The sequence below is a fragment of the Trichoplusia ni genome, chromosome 24, assembly GCF_003590095.1.
Source record: "Trichoplusia ni isolate ovarian cell line Hi5 chromosome 24, tn1, whole genome shotgun sequence".
NCBI lineage: Eukaryota > Metazoa > Arthropoda > Insecta > Lepidoptera > Noctuidae > Trichoplusia > Trichoplusia ni.
The window spans coordinates 2,953,274-2,976,162 of record NC_039501.1 but is presented as its reverse complement, the minus strand read 5'-3'; the positions used below and the strand labels follow the sequence as shown (position 1 = coordinate 2,976,162).

Below are 22,889 nucleotides of genomic sequence, written 5' to 3'. Positions count from 1 at the left end.
TCATTTGGGTATATTGTAATTGAAAGATGGGAAAATCTTTTCGAGGTCAATTTAAGTTAAGTTTAAGTATTTAACCAGGATTTTGCCTTTTTCAAGAGGATATTCGCAACTTTCTAGTAATTAACATTTATAAAAAATAATCTATTTAATAATGATTTTCCGCCGTGCTAAGAGAGGCACGTTAAATCATGGGACCCGGCTGTAATTTGTACATATATGACAGTCGTTATGAGTAGTCAGAATCTAGAAAGTTTGTTAAGTAGACTAGTCTAGTCTCGGAGTTCAGTTAGGCAGTGTAGGTTCATCTTGTAAAACACTGCTGGTAAGACTGGAAGCAACATGGTTGGTAAAAAAACCCAGACTGTCAGGATAGGCCTAGCCCAGCTACAGCTGAGACCCCCTACGACACCGGCTACACAAGGTGACTACGACCGGCTTGTTGGTTTAGTGGCCCTGACTGCGGAGGTCGTGGGTTCGATTTCCACCCAGGAACGTGTATGAGAGTTATTTATCTATAATATATATGCATCTAAAGTTATATAAGTATGTTTATCAGTTGTCTAGTGCTCAGAATATGAGCTTCGCTTAGTTTTAAACTAGATGGCGTTGCGTGGAAGTTGTGGAAAACTATACTTAGTAATGAGGATAGCATTTCTTTAGGCTGTTTATGAAAAGAAACAACAATAAAGTACCAAAAAACAATTGTGATATATTTATTTAATCCTATCACTTCTGTATCCCCAGATACCGTCGGTAACACACTCTGGGATCGAATACATTCTTACAATTGTTCTTGCACTCCTTAGCCAACGCTCTTTTTGAACGCGCCGAGCATTTTAACCGATCGCAAACGTCCTCGTGTGTCCTATTACAAGCTCTCAAACACTTCTGCATCTGTTTCTCCGTGTCTGACAAGCAATTGCTCCTGAGCATTTTGGAATTCTCGTATTCTAATGAACCATCTCCCACTCTTAGGGGAGATTTATCGGTTGGCACTTCAACCTTATCTTTAGGACCTTTATTGTAGATATTATGTTCATCATCATCATCATCGCTTATAATAGGTTTACTCGATTTGCTGTCTTCATGAATTGTGCTTGTTTTTGTTTTGCTAGGTTTTTCCCAGGTGTTTGATTTTTTTGATTTCTTAGATTTCTTTTTGCTCTTCGAATGGTGTGAACTTTTCTTGTGTTTGCGTGATCTTAGATTTGGTTTATCTTGTTTCGGTATTACGATAGGTTGTTCGACTTGCCTCCTTGTTAATGTGTCGTACTGAAAAAAAAAAGATTTAAAATTTAAAATTATAAAATAATATTCATCTTTTTTAAAGTTTATCGTTTAGATTTTAAGTATTTCCTTTGTTATAAAAAAAGAGAGGGATATTGCTAATCACTAAAAGCACGAATAATTCATGAGAGACTGGTTCTCAACTAATTCCTTGTCTTTTCTCTCACTATGATACCAGTTGGAAGAGAGACACCGCTATACTGTAATGCGCCATCCTGCTTCTACTATTCCAACATTCTTACTTTACGAGGCTATATTAAACCCAATCTTATAACTTGTCAAAACGTCTAGCCATTAATTACTTGTTCGAATAAGTTCTTTAAATTAAAATGAAGAGCGATAGTTTAAAAGTAGAGCCTTACGTCCAGTACAACTAGACCCAGCAATTCATACACATCGTCAGCTACCTCGGTATCACTCTGTTCTGACTGGTCAGCTTCAGCCCTGACTTCTGGCATTGATATTGTCGTGTGCAGTCCGCTTATCTGCTTTATTTCTAGTCCTACCTGAAATGATACAAACTGATTAGTGAGGGTAGGATGGATGACCTGATGGGTTGGGTTTGCAAACACTAGGTTATACAGGTGTGTACCCCTTCAGGTGTGTGAACGGCTGAACGAGGGAAGAGATAAAAGAAAATCTATGACGTCTTCAATTTATGCCTCATGACGGCGTACATTATCACCACTTCTCAAAGATAGACTTTGTGACGCTGCAGTTTTGGAAGTGTGAATAATATTACTTTAAGAGCTGGTGAAAGGTGCCCTTAAAATTTTATTTTAAAACGACTGATGCAAGAAATTTCTTTTTTAATCCTTTTGCCGCGGGGTGTTTCACAAACATTCAAGTCACATGCACAAAGACATCCAGGGTCTCCATCCCATCCCATTCAGGACAAGGATCCATGCGTGGATTACACAAATGCATGTTCTACGCGGGGATTGAACCCGCACTTAGCTACATACAGTCACGTCAACCACTCGACTCTGTACCGTCAATTTTTAATTTAGAATTTTATCTGGGAAATAAATTTAAGCTCCTACTTACGACGTAAAGCAACATTAAATAATGTATAATAGTATTCATGGCAACAATCACATTTTACGTATGAAAGTAAATATTATTAACGTATTTCATAAATTTGTCAATTCCATTTTACATTACGAATAATAATTTATATGTATTTTACTATTTTGTTTTATAGTTTCATTTTATTGTTACAACGTGCGGTCATGTAATCTTAAGGCGAAAACAACTTCTTACTCTTAAAATCTTATTTGAAAGGCCTGTTGGTGTAGTGGTTAGTGTCCCTGAATGCTATACCAGAGGTCGTGGGTTCGATTCTCACCCGGAACAAATGTTTGTGTGATGATCGTTTGCTCTCATTCGTCTCATTTTAGGCGATAATTTCGTACCGCCTAAAATAAGACGTAAGCTAATCTTTATTCAGGATGGATCAAATAGAAAAAAAACTTAATTAAAATCGGTTTAGTAGTTTTAGTATTGAACAAACAACATGACGCTTAATTATGTATATTAAGATGCAAAAGAGGCTGATAGTAGTTTTAGTTAGAGATGGGACTTCAATTAAAACATGTCTATTATTTTATGAAAATTTATTTTAACCGGTCAAAATAAATATACGTACAGTCTTCTATATTAAAAAAGATGATATATCTATTATATTATATACATTAAATTTAGCTTTATACATAATTTTCGTATAAACTCGTTATCTAAAGAAACCATGGCGTGCTAAAAATCGACGCACTCTTATGTTCTCTAAACAGTTGTAAGGCAGTTGTGATCACAGCTCAAAATTTCTGTAGATTCCGAATTTATAGGATTACGTTTTATTTAATTTATATATTTCTAGTCTTCTTCGCTACTATATTTACTCGTCGCGAATGACTTTTTGCAAGATCTTTTACATTCTTTTTTCAACGCCTTTTTTGATCTTGATGTACATTTGAGTCTAGTACAAACGTTTTTATAAGCACTTATGCACGATTTACCACATATTTTCGTTGCTTTTTTACCGAGACACTTTTGTAAATTCTTTCTTGATTCTACAGGTAGGATGGTGATCTTCCGCTGTCTTCCTATGTTGGATTGGAGGAAGGAATTATCATCGGCATCTGCATCATCAGATTCCGATTTGGAATGGGTCCTTCCATTCCCGAAGATGTCAACGTTTATTTTCGGCATGTTACCATAATCCACTCCATCCAAACCATCTAATTCCATCGTGGGGTTTTCAAGAGACATTTCTTGGATGTGTATGTTATCTTTGACGTTAACGTCAACTTTTTTACTATTGGGAGGTCGCCCGTCAAACCCTTCACGGCTAGGGTGTTGGAGACGTTTTGGTCCATCGTCATTCATAACGAATGATTCCCGAACTGGATTAAAATTCATTATATTTACAGGTTTAACATTATCTTTGTCTCTCTTCATCAATCTGTCATGACTGTCATCATTGCTTGGCTCGAAACTGTGTTCTGTAGGTTTTCTCAATATTTTAGGTTCTCGGTGTTCATTTTGTTCCCTCGGTATATTAGGTACACGATGTTCATTTGGTTCCATTGATAGATTAGGAACATGTCGTTCACTGTGCTCCCTTGATAGGTTTGGTACTTGGTACTCGTTAAGTTGCCTTGGTAGGTTAGGTAAATGGTGTTCATTTTGCTCCCTCGGTAGGGTAGGTACGTGACGTTCATTTTGTTGCTTTGGTAGGTTGGGTAAACGGTGTTCATTTGATTCCCTTTCTAGGTTAGAAAGACGTTTTTCATTTTGTTCCCTTTCTAGGTTAGGAAGACGATGGTCATTATGTTCCCTTTCTAGGTTAGGAAGACGATGCTCATTATGTTCCCTTTCTAGGTTAGGTAACCGGTGTTCATTTCGTTCCCTATCTGGGCTAGGTACATGGCGTTCATTATGTTCCTTGTATTCACGGGATCCTTCATCTCCCGAGTTTTTATAACGATGGTGCATTTCGTTGAATTTGGAATATTTATTTGCACGATCACTGTCCTCAAATCTATCGGACGGTGTTATTTCTTTGGGCCTGCCTTCGACTTGGAATCTTTTGTTATCGGCCTTTGGATGAATTAGATTACCAAATACGAGTTCCAAATTGTTTTTAATGAGATTGATGTCATTTTGTCTGTCTGTTGTGTTATATGAGAGACTGTCCTGTTCTAAATCGCGTCGTAGATTTGAGGGTCTGCTATGCGCTTTAGTTTTAATATGTGCAGTTGTTGTGTGCTTGGTCGTTTTTAGTAATAAACCTGCTTTTTTCTGTTCCATAAAACTTCTTAGGAATCTTGATGGCACTGAATGGTTCTGTAAAACATAACCTACTTTATTATGAAAGAAGAGTTTCGTGGGTTTTAACTTAATGCGTGTTTTTAAAAATCGCCGAAATTATTTTAGGTATGTCTTTCGCTTTGGGAAATTAACAACTTGCTTAAACAGAAGAGTTAATTCTTAAAGGTAAATTGGTCAGACCACAAAATTAAATTTAGTATCGGTATCGAAGCAAAAATTTTTTTCTTATAGGAAGTTGTTTATTTCCAAGAGTATATTGATTGAGTATCGTAGTGTTTTTTTTTCAATAAACGTTGTATTATTTATTGTGGTTAAATTAAGCCGTTTTAGTCAGTTATTTCTAGACATATAAACTTTTCGTATTGGAGCGTTATATTTACGTCTACATAAGTTTTATCACGATGGACAACAGATTTAGAATACTATATCATTTTTACTTAACGACTATGTTACGATACTACAGTTTCTCAATGATGAAGGACAGAGGTTAAGGTTCGAAAGACAAGAAAATAAAAGAAAATTGAAGTTTCTTCAGAGAATAATGATCTTTAATATATTAAAAGCTTTATTCTTCATATTTCCTTCCTCTGCGCTGGTGGCCGCGACGATACTCGGGAGTCTATGACAGAAATGCAGTTAGAATGGAAAAAAGAAATTGGAAAATGGAAGAGATCACTTAGGTTTGGAATGGTCGAACTTCTCCTATGGACTATGAGAATTAGAAGACTTAACAGGGATTCCTCAAAAAACAACGCTTTATTGCTGCAACCTATTCATAAAATAGAATTATTTTCCCATTCGAAAACTGATATTGTTTAAATTTAAGTAGTTAAGTAATTACAACTAGGAAAATTGCTGGCGTGAAAAATAGAGGTGGAAATGAGATATGGTGCCGACTCTCTCCCACCATACTGTGTCCAGTATATGTAGAGCTGGCAGTGTACACAAGAATTTTAACATATCCATATATGACCCATCTTAGTTTTTGTGAGCATTGGGGATTCAGGTCAGTTCATTTAATCTAACTAGCTGTTGCCCGCGACTTCGTCCCCTTGGGTAGAAGATATAAGTCATGATTTAAACCTGCCCTATTTTTTTTTCACATTTCCCGTTGTATCTTCGCTCCTATTAGTCGCAGGGTGATAGTTTATAGCCTAAAGCCTTCCTCGATGAATGGTCTATTCAACACAAAAAGAATTTTCAAACAAACAAACTCTTCAGCTTTATATATTAGTATAGATTTTTAAACAGACTCGAGTCTTTCGACGCGTTGCTGAAGTTGTCAAGATCATACGTAAGCTATCCCAAGCCAATTCCATCAGGTCAGACATATTCATTCGTGGGCTAAATAAATTAGAGTAATAAGTACTCGGATTAAGTCTAGAACTAAATCAGAGGTTCTATCGCCACCTTTTAGCTTAGCTTTAACAATTAGTATTGTAACTGGAGCTTTAGAAAGACACGCTCAATCAGAGACGTGCTCCTTCAACTGCAATAGGTACTTTGAGAGCTTGCAAGTTAATTAGGACAATTCAAATAAAACTTTTTATCTACAGTATTAAATGGAGGCACATCATCATCCGAAATTTCAATGTAACAATTCCGTTTAATCAACTTTCATGTCTACAATCGTTAATGTCATAATTTGCTCGAATGCCTTGAAATGACAGGTTACTCAGAAACGAAATGTCATTTCCACACATTTGACGTTTATGAAATCGCACTTGGCTAGGGCTGCCTATCATGATTCTAGCCTCTTCCCATATATACGGTTCGGCTTCCAGTCTAAACGTTTGCAGCTAAGTAGGGCTACCTATGATACATAATATATAGATTTCTCCCTAACCATAATAAAGATAGTTCAATTTTTGCTGTTCGCGCATTTGTACGCGCGGCGCTATGTGTGCGTGCGATTGCTTATTATGGAAGCTTTATTTTGTGTGACAGTGAAACACAAATGACAGCTGTGTTAGTACACAACATCACTATGTCACAAGGGCTGCCCACACAAGACGACGCGCGCAAATATGAATTAAATCGACTATACCTTGGCAAGGACGACGAGGAACAGGTTCCTCAGCTTTTCATTCTCGGTTCGTCCATTCCCAGACCTCAGGACCTCTGACAGGACTCCATAATCCTCAAGCTTGTACAGCTTCTGCAGAACGGTGACGCGCTGCTCGTTCAGCTTGATGAGGGAGTGGAGAAGGTTCGCGAATTCATTCCTAGTGGTGTTGTTTTTGAAGACGCTGTGGATCTCGTCTTCAATATCTCCATGAGCCTGGGGGAAGCAGGGGTATATGTAGAGGCGGTTCTCTAGGGTTTGATGGGCTTACATGCGAATATTGATATTGGGCTCTAGAATGGCCTGGACAAATTTGAGATTTTGAAATGACCTTATTAATTTTTTGTCTTGATATTGATTGCTATGTTGAAGTTTCAACTTTCGTAATTGTAATTATATATTTTTTACTCTACGACACGTCGTTATAATTAACATTAAATATAAAAATAAATGCTGCCTACTTTTAATACTATCTTACTATAACTTCTGAGAAAACCTTTTTCATTGAACAGAAATCAAAATATATTATCGATAAATAATTATTTTTTTAATTAAAAACATGTTTTTAAAATTAAAAGTTAATCGCGCAGATTATCCACGATCGAACAACGTAATCTCAAAACTTTAATTAATTACAAACCAAGGCGTTTTAAAATCATTCTAACTTAACCATTTCATTATTAACAACTGCCCAAAGAATATGAAAAATGATACATACTTACACGACTAATGAGAATTAAGAAAACCACGCAAAAGTAATTTCGTGGCATTTTACATGAATTCAGTGTATTTATAAGAGCCACATTTTAAATGTTTCCTCCATCCATTGGTTTCAAAATAACTAGTTTTGATACCAGAACTAATATGACGAGTAACTGTTTAATGAACGCGTTAATCAATTAAAATGCATTTTCGTTGTGACTCTCAACTTAATTGATATTTCTTACGGAGTGAAACTGGTCGAGTGACATTGTTTGTATGACGCACGTGCGTTGGCTAACGGATTTATGTAACCGCTATTTAATCTGTTTCTGAAATGTACAATATTTATTTGGTTTTATAGTTTGAACGTAGGAACGCGCGGACGCTGCAATTCAGATTTTGACGTTTACTAACCGCCTACTAACATCTTCTTTAAGTAAGGTTAGACTTGTAATATTCAGAGCACTGAATATCTTCTTTCTCAATAGCAACAATAGTGGTGTTGTCTTAGTTCATTGATTTATTTATCGATATAATAAATTTTAGTTAACAATACTCCATGAACGGTAAGACAATATCTTTGAGCTGATGACGTCATACGATATTAATATGTTAGCTGTATTTTTTGTGTTAAAACTCAACTGCATTAAAACTAAAACATGTACACATCGTACTGTTAGTATTTGAATACTTTGACTGATTAGTTTGCATGTGACGATACTAGATGGCGGTGTACCGTAAGAAAGAAATCCTGAGTCGTATCTACTTGGTTATGTATGGTCAAGAAAAATTGATAATCTTTGAAATAAAACGATTTTTCGTGATTTCATTGTATTGTGTGCGTTTGTTTGTATTTTACCAAAACTAAATACTGCTTTAAAGACATAAAAAGATGACACATTTATTACGTTAAGTCTATGTATGAAATAAAAACACATGTTACAAAATAGTTACATATAATAAAATCTAGGCTATTCATCGTCACTTTCAAACAAGCTCCGGCAATTATCGTAGCATTCAGTACGGAAATCTCGTTTCGCGACACTGTTGCATTGGAGTTTCTCACAAACGTTTGTAAACGATGTGTTGCAAGCCTCTATACAAAACTCCACCGACTGTTTAGGGGAAAAACAGGATTTCTTTAATAGCTTGCTGTTCCAAAGCCGCAAGTGGTTCTCCAAGAACAGTTTACCGCAGGTCCTTCGTGTCATTTCTTCGAATTTTCGGCGTTTTGGTATGTCCTGAAATGGAGAGCGTAGGTTGCGATTAGTCGGAGAAGAAATGGTAGTTACGATTTCTGCAGAACATCTTACGAACAATGTGACAAAAGTTAAGACAAAAAAGTTTATAAAAAAATATATACCTATTTTTTAACACCTACAATTAAGTGGATAGTTGATTATTACATAAAGTTATTTATATCGAAACAGGTATATCTATATTATGCCCTGAAGAAGCTTAGTGGAAATTTTGGACTTGTATATTGCTATATGGCAAATGCTTACGAAATTATTTTCATAAGTTGTGAAACGTATCGCGGGTTCGATCCTCGCGAATGAGTGTGGTGATGCTTCCGACTAATATAATGACGCAAACGATTCTTTGTACGGATGTGTGGATGTTTCTTAATCTTTCAAGCGAAAACTACTGAACGAATTTAGACGAAACTTAGTACACAGATAGTTTATAACATGGATTAACACATAGGATAGTTTATTCCAGATTTTATGTTCCCGTGAGAACATTTTCCATTTGCAACGAGCGGGTCCGGGGCCCAGCTAGCTAGCTAGTGTTAAATAATATTAAACGTCTGTAAAAACAAACGGTACAAGCCGTAATCACACCCTCTACCTCCTTAAAGCAGATGTCGTTGTTATAAAGCAAAAAATAACTTCAATCTAGGTAGGTAATAGACCTGTATGTATAATACTTATGTTGTGTTTGTGAACAATTGTTAACGTTATTAGTCACGTCATTTAATGAATTGCCTGAACGCTCAATTCAACAAAAGCATATAATATTGGTGTTAGTTAAAATGCATAGAAAAATCAATCTTGCATTCATTGCAGAAGAGAGTGTATTTTACGATTGGATAAGAAAATTCCTAGATACATAATAGACACTCCTTAATGTTTAGAAGTCTCAGTTTCGTGGTGGCTTTGCGGTTATATGTATGGATTTGTATTCACGAGGTGCAGGTTCGAACCCAACGGAGGTGGAGTATTAATGTGACTTTTTCAAAGTTATGTGTACTTTTTTATATATTCTAAGACACCACTGAAAAATGGTGATGGGAAATATTATGAGGTAAAATGGATTCCAAATATTGGAATCTCAAACCGAAAATCCGCAGTGAGCTAGCGTGGTGACCAATGCTCAACCCGTCCCTGTACGGAAAGACGACTATGCCCAACATTGAGATGTATTAAGGTTATTTTGACGTAAACATTTAGATTTCCTTTTTTTTTGGGGTGCCTAAACATTTATAAAACGTTTAGGTACATCAAAATAATCTGATGAATAAAACGGGTAGAAAATGCATGCAATCAACGATTAATCTGATGAAAAACACACTAATTTATATATTATTATACATCTAACGTGTAACGTCTAACGTTTATAACGTGGGCATAATAACTTCATAACAGATAGTACATAATATATACTTACATCAAAAGCCCATAAGACCCTGTTATCCTCTTCCTCAAGCGAATCATAGGCATCATCATCAGCTTTCAGTTTGTTCTTAGTGAACATGTAGTCCTGAAGCTGTGTGATCTTCCTCACAGCATCCATTCTCTCCTCGTTGACCCTGACGATGGTATTCAGGAGTTTGGCGAACGAGCTCTGCGTGTCTTCATCATCTGACGGCCTTGTCACTTGATAGTCGTAGGATAATGCGACCTGTGTTCAAGATTGAGGATTGGAAAGTCTACCAGATAGTATAGGAAGTTTTTAGGGTATCGTAGTTCGGATAATATTTTTTTTTAAAACAAACTCTTTCGCCAATCTGCATGACAGTTTGTTGGCGAATGAATTGCGAAAATGGCGAACGTTTTGGTTCTCAATGTTCTACTTATATTATAAACGTGAAAGTTTGTAATTATGTGTGTGTATGTTTGTTTTTCTTTCACGCAAAAACCACTGAACGGATTTTGATGAAACTTGCTGAACAAATAGTTAATAAATAAAAACTATTATGAAGGCTTCGCTCTGTTCGTTTATCAGACACCAAGATGTAGGTATCACAAATACTGGGAATGATTTTTTATCTTTTTGCCTTTATTTTGTAAGCCTCAGTTTTGGGCTTCCGGCTCGCACTTGACCCGTTTTTATTGGTTAAGTTTTATTTCTAGTTAAATGAGTTTAGTTTTTTTAGTGTCGTGATTTTTATGAAACATTATTTGAGGTGCATATTAAATTAAGTGTTAAAATGTAAACAAACATTTATGTTCGAAGTTCAATGCCATTCGATACAGTATTTTTAATTAAATTTCTTTGTTATAATATGTTTTCCAACTTTTTCCAATCATATACATACAAGTAAATAGCGTCTACCATTTGAGGGTCAAACATTCTAACACAGAAAAACAATTGTTATTCACAATGTTTTCAAAGGTAAACTGTAGCAAATTTCTAATGGATTTTGGCCTATTCAATGTTTAACTATTTAAGGTTCGATAGGTTTGATTCCCGCCCAGGACAAATGGTGGTGTCTGGGTGTAATTTATATATAATATGTATGTATTTAGAAATATATAAGTAAGTTTATCAGTTGTCTGGTTACCATAACACAAGCTCTGCTTAGCTTGGGATCAGATAACCGTGTGTGAGTTGTCCCAGGATAAAAAAAAAACTACAAATAATTAAGAAGTTACCTACCTCAGACAACAGTAGTATAAAACTAACCAGTATTTCACCACGAAATACCATTTTTAAACAGTTCACTCATATTTCTGACCGCCTTCGTCCAACTACGATATAGTACTTATCACAATTGAATTAGTAATACACAGGTTTCCACCTTGAAACATGTTAGGATTTAATAGAAATTTAGTTCGCAATTTTACGTCGTATTTTTTTGATAAAGATTAGGGCTCTAGTTTTATTTCCGTTTACAATGAGGTCTAAATTTAGATTTTTTACGAACCTTTGTATTTGTAATAGTCCGGTCACCTTTATCCCAGCCTTTTCTCAACTGTTTGGAGGTCGGTTTCCAGTCTTATCAGGTCTGGATTTCCTCGTAGCCGAGGGCTTAAGGCGACAAAATTCTGAAGGAAGGACAATTTCTTCGTTTCTCTCTTGTAGCTAATCGTGCAAAAAAAAACACGTCTCTTCTGAGTCTTTTCTATAACCACTCAAAACCAAAAAAAATGTGTCCAAATAGCATCCATTGTTTGAAGTAGCTATTGTTCATTAATATCCATAGAACCTACATTAATTTTTCAAGTATTAAAGGGGCGGTAATCATTAACCGGCCTAGGGCAGCTAAGATATGCTTTACAGAACAGATGAAAACAAAGGATCTTTTTGTCAACAACAACAACATTCATAGACAAGTAATATTTTTAAAACGAAAAGGACCCTTTCTTTTGTAGATATAGAAACCATAGACATAGGTTATAGGTGTATACCACAATTCCTAATCATATTATACTGTTGAGCTATTCGAACAGCGCAGATCAGAATCATTTAAGGTATTACAACAAAACCACTTTTTACACAAAACAATTTATTTATCAAAATGTTGTTCTAAATATAATTAGTCTAATAACCTTCTTAGAGATAAACAGTAACTATACCACTTTTAACTTTATTGCTTATAATTGCTTTTAAGTGATATACGGGTTTATTCTTGTTCTTAACCCGTCAATCATTTGAAATGAAGAATAAGAATCATCTAGTCTCTTATTACTGTTTCATACAATGTGTTCCATATGATTCAAATAATATTACAACATATCATTTTAACATATTATTATACACGGTGATTTTTTAGTCGTCTTACAAAAGTAGCCCAGTTCATGTATCCGACGTAAAATACTCCTAGGCGCGATTTTTTTTTTTATCGTCAACTAAGATAATAAGTACGAAGAGATATCTGAAATATACTCTTAAAAATGACAAAAACGCCGCCGCGCGGCGCCCCTCACCATTGTTCCAAGGCTCGGACCGTGCTAGCAACAGAGCTGTGTTTCTAAAAAAACTACGAATTGCATCATAATATTGAATAAAAATAGCTTTTTAAATTTATTCAAATTTCATAAAATCCTATTTTTTTATCATGAACATGTTCTAGTCATTGGATACATGAACTGGCTGCTTTTGTAAGACGGATAAAAAATCACCGTGTATTTAATACAGGGTGCTACTGATAATATATGTATTGTCCAACATAATTTGGCTAAGTGAAATAAAATGTTTAGTTACAAAGCAGTGATGGTGGAACAAAAAAGTACTTAAGTATTAATTATAGACAACAAAAATGTGTAAGACATTAAATTATCAAATTATCTATCTATTATTTATATTGTTGTTTGAGACAACTTGCTGCTGTGATAGCAAACCATGGGAAGGCTATTCAGTGTGATTTTGACATATAAAATCCATTTTCAGCCTGCAATAACAAACTCTTGGGCATAGGCCTTACTCTGTTTATGTCACTGCCATTTGTCTCTTACTTTTTGCAACCATTTCATTCCCAATCTGAATAATTTATTAATAATTTTAGTAGTTTACTTTTACGTTGAGCTTTGCCTGTAGTTTTTAGTGTCCAGTATTTTCTTACCGCACATTGCACATATCCCTTTCTTGTAAGCACATGCTTGACAATAGTGTGAGCCTACTTGGTGGACTTTTGTTCGGCATATCCTGAAAAATATCACAAGATAAGGTTATTTCTATTTTGAATAATTGATATTATCATTGTTTTCTATATGCTACATGTTGTAGGTGACTTTAGAAGCTTTCAATGAGTTCTATGGCTGTAATTGCACATGAGAAATATCTGCATTAGTAGCTGAAGCATTTTGTTGCCTTTTTGGTTAGGCTTGCCCAGTTGATTAAGTTTTGTAACATTTCTGTAATAGTCATGAAGGCAGAAAAAGTTTAAAACCTTCTCAGATCTGGCCTTTTTATTATAATTGATCAAAAGACACAACTTAAGTCCAAATATACTATGTATCTACAATATTCACCTGCATTCTTGGAACTTGCTTGTATATGGGTTAAAACGTCCTTTTTTGGCGGTTAAAGCCTTGTTTTCGCCGACTTTTCGACCGCCTGACTCCACAGTGTTTCTAGCCCCTGATTTCCAAGGATCTGGAGTTATCACACGGCCCAATTTCTTCTCACATTTTTCACAAACCATTTTGAAATGTTTCTTTCTATTGCAATGAATTTAGTCACTCTTTTTGACGTTATTTAGGAATTGTGCTATTTCACTTTTCCTTAATTATTATATTTGTATTAAGTCTTCGTTTTAAGTTAATTTATTTTTAATAACAACACTTTATTCATTTATTATTGAAATTGTACATAAGTCCTATGTCAGTAAACACACTCGTAAAATTACCATCAGCTTCTTGTCACTGTCATTTTAATAGTGTTGCCTGTAATGAAAACTATTTATTTAAGTTTACCAATTCTGTTTTATACAAATTCGTTTCATTTTTGTTATTGACAGACCTACTTACACATTACTAATGTTTGAAAAGATTATTTTCAGATTATATTAAGTGGAAAGCAACCTATATTGTTACAACATCGAAAAAAAATGGTCAAGTGTGAGTGGGACTCAGAACACTGAGGATTAATCAAATAATTAACCCCACGGGGCGAGTCGATATAAATCATGGGATTAAGGCAAGACTAGAGTTACATTAGTATGCTTTTGTATCAGACGGTAGGAACATAGGTACCTACATCTCCAGGGTAGTTTGTGGCGAGCTGTTTCAGCGTGTGTCGCACCCCTATTTCATTTCTGGTTTCACTCCTGCTGCCTATAATTGCGGTTTAAGGTGGGGGGGGGGGGGAGCATTTTTGAACTGGCGAGTGAACACCTGCTATTTAAATCAACTTTCATTGTGAGTTGGCAATATTGGACAGTCTACAGCACACTATGAGTTCACATCTGTGATAATTTTAAATGTCTAGTTATCTTCGTTCGTGATCTATAGTTTACTGAAACATAGACGCATAGACGGTTAGACGGATCAGCATCCTGACAGATAGTGCTGCCATAGTGATAGCTTCTGTTTTTACCATTAGGGTATCTAACAGCTGTTTATAGTTTTAGGCATACGTGACGTGTTAAATAGATGGGATGGACACGGGAGCATGCGAAATCTATAGGCGATGGTAATAATTAAAAGACAGTTTCATTTGTAACATTAAACAATTTTATATGTTAACTGTAAGTAGTTACAATTATTATTACATTAGTACTTATAATTTAAGGTCACCAAGCACTGAATAGTTTTTTTTTATCTACATTATCCTTGTCTGTTCAGAAGTTTTTATGTCGTTTCAATGTTGTCTGCAAGTGATGACATTCTTGTAATTATTCCCTGTGAACAAGTGTCATTTTTACAATTTTAAATGAAAATGCTTGAATGTATTGAAGACTGAAAGTCCGTCCTGACTCATATAAACGAATGTCATTTTCATAAAAAGCGTTAATTATTTTTCCTTTTTTGCTTTTCAAAATGACTTCCGCACTAAGGAATTTAATCTTTGTGTCGCGGTGGTTGTATAAACATACAAATCACATGCGCAAAGACACCCAGAACAAGCATTCGTAGATCACACAAATACTTGTGTTACGCGGGGATCGAACCTGCGACACGACGCGCTCAGAGGTTTTGGCGTGGCGACCTTAACCAATCGTCTAACCGTGCAGTTAGTATCCTGCAGTTGTTCAAGCAGCTGCCAATGTGGAAGCAAAAACAGTGTAATACACTTTTGACACACTTTTCGTTTTAACCTTTAGGTACGAACAATGCCAATTTAATTTAAAAAAGCTTAGCATTTACAAGAAAAGGAGAGAATAGTTTTGAAACGAACGACTTGGTAGAAAAAGAAGGTGCAAATATTGCAAAATCAACCCTGCTGTCAAGCAGTTCTTTGTCTTTCTATCAACTAAGTACCTACTTAGAGAAACCTACTATTATTATTACCTGTATTCGCTTTAATAACACGGTTTTCAACTTGATCCACCACGATGGATCCGCCGTATACTTTATATAATCCAACCCGAACTTTTGAGTATTGATTGCTTTTTCTTCAGAATTTGTTTGAGTCAAATATGTGTTTGGGTCAAGTAATTGAGAGTAAAACTCAGCATCTAATTTGGGATCGCTTGGAATATATTCTGGATTTAGACTTGAATCTACGTGTAGACCAGGTTGTGAAGCGAAAGTAGATAATAAATTATTTATAAATGCATTGGCTTGGACTGTGTCGATTGAATTCAGTTTTGACAAGAGCTTATTTGTTGGGTCTGATCCTGATTCTATGTTATAAAAACTTGAAGCTATATCAGAGCCTGTAGGTATTTCTGAAGTCCGTGTCCCAGGTCTGAAGGACGATAGCAGACCTGTTCTTGGAATTGACAATCGATCTTTTGATTCTGAGGCAGTATGATAGTTAGAATCCGAAGGTAGATCAATCATAGATTTTAAAGTCAGCTGTCGTCCGATTGTTTTGTCATTAAAGAAGTACTTGCCTGCTTCGATTTTGTCGTGTTTGCTGTTCGTCTGATCGTCAACATAGTCGTCAAAATCTTTATTATCATTACTGTCATTCAATTTGTCATTTTCCTTTATCTGTCTTAAACCTCCAGTGTCAGTTGAACCTTGTGAAAGATTTTTAATAGTTGACAATGGAAGACCCCATCTTCTCGTCTCCCTAAAGTTACGGACCTCTAAAGGCGCCTCAAAGTCAGTTGTTTCAAACAAAACTTTTACTGTATTGTCAGGTAAATGTCTCACTATTTTCATAAGTCGTACTTCGTCATTAGTCATGTTAAAGTTATTTACTGTCTTAAGAAAGTCGTCATAAGGCATTGTGTTTTTCACTATAAACTGAGGACGGTATACAATGACTTTGGGATACTTCACTAAATGTGTAAGTTCTACGTACCCTCTGCTAGTGTCGAGAGCGAATGGGACGGCAAACTCTGGTGTCTTGAGCGACGCATCGCGGGCATTATTTAGAAATTTTTTGATATCTTCATAGTTGTTGACTGCACCTTGATTTTGGTTTGAGTTACCAAAGTTGAATCTGTCGTCATTTCGCAAATTTGTTTTATCAGGATTGTCCGCTTCCGTTACATTTTCTGTTGGGCTTTCATTACCAGCCGATCTCAATGCTTTCTCTTGGTTCCTTGAGATTAACCCAGTTTCGGGAAGTAAATCTGTAAAAGATATTTCTCTATCGTCATCTGCTCTATTTTTTACTTTTGATTCAGCTTTTTTATTATTAGATCTGTCGTCATTAAACATCGCGTCATCATTTGTTTTATTATCGCCATCGCTTCTATCATTGTCAGATACTTTGAAGCTGTCGACTATGGATGACATAAAATCGTTTCCCGTTATTCTTTCAGCACTGATTTGTTTTGAAGAAGGATATTCATCAGTCTGTTCGTACAAACTATTATCGTTATCGGTTAACATATCGTACCGATTTCTTATCTCAGTTTTTCTTGTGACATGATCTAAGCTTTGACTTGTATCTTTTCGAGTTTTCAATTGTCGCAATGAAGGCTTCTCGGTCTTATAGGATTCTTTTACAGTCGCATATAAATTGTAAGGAGTTGTAGGTACTTTCTCATGCTTTAATGATCTCAAAGTATTATCAAGTTCACATTCGAGAAGTGACATAAAACGATCTATTACCGGCCGCAAAGACACTGACAATTTACGGATGGCAAATCTTTCACATCTAGTTTTATTATCCATCTCTGTTTTAAGCAAACTTTTCCTTAGTTTTTTAGCGAGGGGCTTGGCATGTAACCTTACCCGCTTTGGTTTATCACTACCGTTCACATTCTTAGCAGTGCTCCTAAATAGACCGTTATTGGTAGTCTGGCTTCGTCTGAATATTCTTCTAAATTTTCTACCGGGTCTTTGTCTAGGCACTTGCCCTTTAGTTATTTCTTTATATAGTTCATCTTCGCCGAGTATAGATTTAACGGCTGGTCTATCATCATCGTTTGTTGTTTGCCATTTACTATTCAATGTCTGAATATTCTTGCCCCCGCGTTTTCTCAGAATCAAACCGCTGCCATCGTCTTCATTGCGACAGTCGAAATTCTCCAAATAAGTCCTATATAGCAAATCGACTGATGACGTGAGAGATTCTTCGTTCATCTTTTGGCATTCTGAATTTTCAACATCATCGTAAAATGGTTTCATGTTCTTTATGATAAGTCTTGATATCGCTTTAGCACTTGCCTCATCGTCGTCTACCATTTTTTTAACTTTAAGTATTATTTCTCCTGTTCTGTCTCGTGGTGGTTCCACTTTGACTTTGTATGTTTCTGTGGTTTGTTTAGCGTTTTGATGATCTAAGTATGCTTGTATCATGATGGCTATGTTATGTAGGGCCCGTTCGTTGGGTGTGTCTGTGACATTGAAGAGTTTAGACAAGTTCGACCAGAGTTTCATGAGGTTTTCGTTGTATGTTTTACAAATGTCAGGGTCTTGCGTGTAGCCTGCTTGAGTAAACGCGGATCTTCTGAAGCGATCGTCGAAGCGGTGGGTTTTGCCCTGAAGAAAAATAAAAAGAATGAAGGAAAAGCAGGCATTTGTAATCTAAACTTTGAAACAGTAACAGTCATTATTTTTTTATCGTAGTTTATCAAAATATAATTTTATTGAAATGTCAAATTTAAAGTCAATAATGATCTCTTAAGTACTTTGAAAATTAAATAAATATTGAAACTTTCTTACTAAGCGCGACCGTGCTACCTGAAACATGATTATCACTTTTTTGATAAAGTATCAAGTTTTACTAATTTCTAATTTCTATCAATACTAGAAATTTATTAATACCTACTAATTTAAAAATCGCAGTGGGTACTTTGGGCCTTACAATTAACTTAAAATATTAACTTACCCTATGTTTAGAACGTGATGATGGCTGTAATGAGAATTTTAACGATATGATGCTTATGCATATCCCAAGTATCAAACTAGGGACCTTTGACTTGGTCCATTGGTCAAATATTTTTATTAGTTATATTGCTATACATGGAGGTAACTACATGCTTCAAGATGATCAGTTCATTTCAATCCAGGCCAAAAAAGTATTGGCTTCTGATCAAAATTGTATGGGTTCCCTAAGATTTTTTAGAATGGCCGAATTCTTATATGGTTCGTTTCTGTTATGACACTTTTAAGCGGATTTTACAAAAAAAAAAAATTATAGTTATTTTATGTGTACCCATCTACAAGTATCCACCTACAAATGTTTATATTGTTAAACGACATGCAGGCACTATCGTCATTCAGGGCCCCAATTTTGCTATTTAGAATTGCCAAATTGCTGAAGAGAATGCGAATAGTGACAAATTTAATCCCTATTAATTCATAAATCGGCCAATGTCAAAAGCGGAATTTGGACCCAGTAATTAACTAGCACTCATAAATAGCGTTCGTTGCAATTTCTTAGACCTGCAACCTAATTGAGTTAGAGAACATGTGAGTTACATAAACTTGTTGTTAATGACTTGTTTTAAAAAAACCGGTCAAGTGCGAGTTGTACACGAGACACTGAGAGTTCAGTACAAAAAGGCTAAGGCAAAATTTATGACTCTACCAATAATGGTTGAACCTCAAATTTCAATTTTAAAAATTGTTATTATCATAATACATCTACGAAAATTTCACAAAAACGTAAACCTACTTTTGTTTTAACCTTTTGCTTACGGAACCCTACAAAAAATACTATCTAACATCTAATGATGAAACAAACTACTTACTTTATGCCGTGGTTCCTAGAAATCACATCGACGTATATTAGTAATGGTTTTGTTATTTACCTAATGATCCCTGGTAAAAGATCAGTCGCTTTAACTTTTCGAGTTACTAAAGCTTCACCAAATATGCAGCAGTCAAAATGCCTCTTTCATATTGGGCTTGAAATTCAGCGTATTTTCTTACCTTCGTAAAAACAAGCAAAAAGAAGAATTAAGAAAATAGTTAATAGGTAAATAAATAGTTGTTTACTTACCTTGACCTTTTTAAATGTCTAAAAAATGTTTTTTTATTTAATTTTTCAGCTCCTGTGACATTTTTACAATCGTTAAAGAAAGTAAATAAGTGTCTGAATATGGCATTTCGTTTCTATATGTCATGTGACACCTTGACCTTTGGTTTAGCGGTTAGTGGCTTTAACTGCTATGCCGAAGGTCGTGGGTTCGATTCCCACCAGGACAAATGTTTGAGTGATCAGCATTGTAATTTTGTTCTGTATATGGGTGTATTTGATTTATAATGTGTAAACATAGAAGTATGTTTATCAGTTGTCTAGTACTCATAATACAAGTTATGCTTAGTTTGACACTAGATGGCGTTGTGCGAGAGTAGTTTAATAGCATATTATATTGATGTTAACGATTGTAGAAATGTGTCTAAGTTAAAGTGTCAGGTACAATGTCGTGATCATAAACTAACTTGTTTTACTTACTGGGCTATCGTTTAATAGGGATCCTGTTCGAAGAACCAAATTGAAGTTTAAGTCTTCATTCGGTGTTGGTGCCTTGTCTATCTGCGGGCCACGCTTACTGACCTTCAGATTGCCACCCATCAGATCACTGAAAAGAACGTCTTCCTCTTCTCTTTTACTTGCAAGCGTGGGCAAAAAAACTTCTGCCGCATTATTATTCTTCTCCACCGGTGGTAATTTTTTTGTGTCATCAAATCTTTGGGTGATGACCTCAATTACGTCATCAGATGATCTCAATCTCAAGCCGGACGAATCGTCATCTATATATCGTTCTTTGACCACACCCCTGTGATCTAAGTCCATTTTTTTCATCATATGTTGTACTTTAGGAAGGAATAGTTTTCCAGGTTCACCCTCGGTTACACCAACGTCTAAGAAATCGTCGACTCTGTTTTTCACTGAGTTTCTGTGGCTGACGGCTAAACTTTTCATGAACTGATGGTACCGATTTCTTAAAGTTTTCTCTTTATCCCATTCCCGCTCGTCTTCGTACCACTTTACATGTTTATTTTTCTCATTGTCTCTGTCAAAGCCTTTTCTTTGTGCAGAATTGTCTACTTTGTTTATTAGCTTGTTTATTTGATCGATGAGTTGCGAACTTTGTTTGCCTTGCGTTCTGGCTGTGATTGGATCGTGTTCTCGTATTGGTGAAATGTAATCGGCATCATTGTGACCGTCATTGCGCACAGCGTTTACTTTAGAATCCTTTAAAAGGGAGGCTATATCGATTTTTGCTTCTTCCTCTAAATTCTCACTTGTTATTTTTGGTAGTTTCTTTTTTATCCCCTTTTTATCATGTTTCTGTTAACAAAAACGTTATTGTTAGCCTTCCAATTATCTACTTATAGGTTATTAGCTTTCCCCTATACTTCCTTATTTTTCATTTCTAACCATGACTACTTGCAAAAACAAGGGGACCCACAACCATATACTAAAATACGACTATTACATTCGTGGATTGCTCATTTGTCATCGCAGTTATTCTTAGTCACGACTGACAAAACTGTGAATGAAAATATTGTGAGGAACTGGTTCCAAATATTGGAATCTGTAATCGCCGACCCGCGGTGAGCTAGCGTGTTGATCAATGTTCAAACAGTCTCTATACGACTAGAGGCCAGTGCCCAGCAGTAGGACGTATAGGTTGGTATTATTAGAAAATTACTTTGCGAAGCGCGCAAACGTGCTACGATAACCGTATGTCTTACTTTAAAAAATAAGGGGCTCTCCCCGTACGTTACTTGCTTTCATTCGATATGTTTTCAATAGGTATCCTGGATTTGAACTTTTATAATTCGAATATTAGTCACACCTAAGTGTTGTCTCATTTGTTTCGATGTAAGATCCACCTAAGTTGTTTATCCTGTATATCAATAGACAAGATACAAGAAAAGATTTCAGTACAAAGATTCACAGAAATTTATGAACATAATTTTAGTTGTGTATTCATGTGTCTATATTTTTACAGTCTTTACGCATTTTGTTTTGAATATGCACAAGTTACCTACAACCGAACACCTAACCTTGACTTAACCAAGACTTTTTCACCTGGAGGTACGCAAATATATAAAACGCATTGAAATACCGTTCATTCTATGTCATAGTAAATTCACGGTTGACTGATAAAGGATACACAAGGCAACATCAGATGTTAACGCAGCCGAAACGAATCTATTAAACGTCACAATTCCAAGAATACCAACTAAATACAAGGAGAAAATCCTATTTCGAGGTACAATATTATAGGACACCAACTTACCGTAGAATAGGTGATGGTTACAGCACAAATTATTAAAATTAAAATCTCGAAGTTCCTCATAGCACACTTTCACCGCAGCCAAGCGGTCTAACCGTGAGAAATTCTGACAAAACACTAATTAATGTTTACCGATAAAATGCAAAATTGATATTCGCGGCTAGCTGTCGCTATTAAATTGTATTGTTGGCTATTTAAACGGATTTGTACGATTTATCTCGACTTCCTGACTATTAACTAGCCTCAAAACTTCCTGTTGAAAGCTAAATATGTCAATATTTAAATAATTGACAAAAAATTGTAATTTTTCTCTTAGATTTTATCCAACACCCCATTTTTTTATAGTCTACGCTACTGTACCAGCCAGTGTCCTATTGGTTTTTGTTATTCTTGGTGGTGCTACTAAAATATCTAATATCTATGAAATAACCATGAAATAGGTACAACAACATTTAAATAAAACATGCTCATGAATATTATATAGGTATTAAAGTAACATTTTTATATGCAGCTGAATATAAAAATCAGTGCCTTGACAATAATAATTCAAAATTTCGAATGCTATTTAATTGAACGAATCATTTTTAACTGACCGAATATATTTTTTAATTAAAAATCTTTCCTTTTTTAAATTAAAAATGTTTATTTCACACTGTCGCAAGCAAGATTAAATTGTAAAATAAATCCAATCTTTTATGCCCCTTCTGGATTGATTTTTAGGGTTCCCTATAAAAAGGGTAAAATGGAAACTTTGTTCAGGCATCGCTGTCTGTACGTCTATTTGTAACCAGGACATATCTCATGTACTCTGTTAGACCGTTGAAATTATTTATACGATAATCTTTCTGTTTGGGAACCAATAATATAAATAAAGATTAAGTACTGCTGTGTAGTTTAAATAGAAATAGAGGTTAAGCAACGTTATTACGGTTATGAATTTGTTGGTCACCAAATATATTTTTTTCTTTAGGCTAAAGCAACTCTCTCTATGGACCTAGCTTGTTGTGGACTGTATTG

The 22,889-nt window shown here is 35.3% G+C and overlaps 4 protein-coding genes across 5 annotated transcripts; all 4 read right to left on the bottom strand.

The window, feature by feature from the left end:
* Positions 1-726: 726 nt before the first annotated feature.
* On the bottom strand, positions 727-7,862 carry LOC113505191. Its single transcript, XM_026887779.1, has 4 exons — positions 7,405-7,862; positions 6,665-6,898; positions 1,650-1,793; positions 727-1,272 (listed from the first exon to the last, which is right to left on the bottom strand). The coding sequence occupies exons 1-4, from the start codon at positions 7,450-7,452 to the stop codon at positions 727-729; spliced, it is 972 nt and encodes a 323-aa protein (XP_026743580.1). The 5' UTR covers positions 7,453-7,862.
* A 151-nt stretch (positions 7,863-8,013) lies between these two features.
* Positions 8,014-11,524, bottom strand: LOC113505194. Its single transcript, XM_026887786.1, has 3 exons — positions 11,267-11,524; positions 10,055-10,288; positions 8,014-8,625 (listed from the first exon to the last, which is right to left on the bottom strand). The coding sequence occupies exons 1-3, from the start codon at positions 11,315-11,317 to the stop codon at positions 8,356-8,358; spliced, it is 555 nt and encodes a 184-aa protein (XP_026743587.1). The 5' UTR covers positions 11,318-11,524; the 3' UTR covers positions 8,014-8,355.
* A 1,469-nt stretch (positions 11,525-12,993) lies between these two features.
* Positions 12,994-13,978, bottom strand: LOC113505169 (cysteine-rich PDZ-binding protein). The gene is made up of 2 exons (XM_026887750.1): positions 13,582-13,978; positions 12,994-13,255 (listed from the first exon to the last, which is right to left on the bottom strand). Exons 1-2 carry the CDS (start codon positions 13,752-13,754, stop codon positions 13,126-13,128), a joined length of 303 nt encoding a protein of 100 aa, XP_026743551.1. The 5' UTR covers positions 13,755-13,978; the 3' UTR covers positions 12,994-13,125.
* Positions 13,979-14,871: 893 nt separating this feature from the next.
* On the bottom strand, positions 14,872-22,226 carry LOC113505188. 2 transcript variants are annotated; one of them, XM_026887775.1, is made up of 4 exons: positions 21,876-22,226; positions 20,078-20,917; positions 15,562-18,156; positions 14,872-14,952 (listed from the first exon to the last, which is right to left on the bottom strand). In XM_026887775.1, exons 1-4 carry the CDS (start codon positions 21,933-21,935, stop codon positions 14,902-14,904), a joined length of 3,546 nt encoding a protein of 1,181 aa, XP_026743576.1. In that variant the 5' UTR covers positions 21,936-22,226; the 3' UTR covers positions 14,872-14,901. The 2 variants fall into 2 exon arrangements, with proteins under 2 accessions (XP_026743576.1, XP_026743578.1); XM_026887777.1 differs by having other exon boundaries at positions 14,891-14,952; positions 16,526-18,156.
* Between the last annotated feature and the right edge of the window lie 663 nt (positions 22,227-22,889).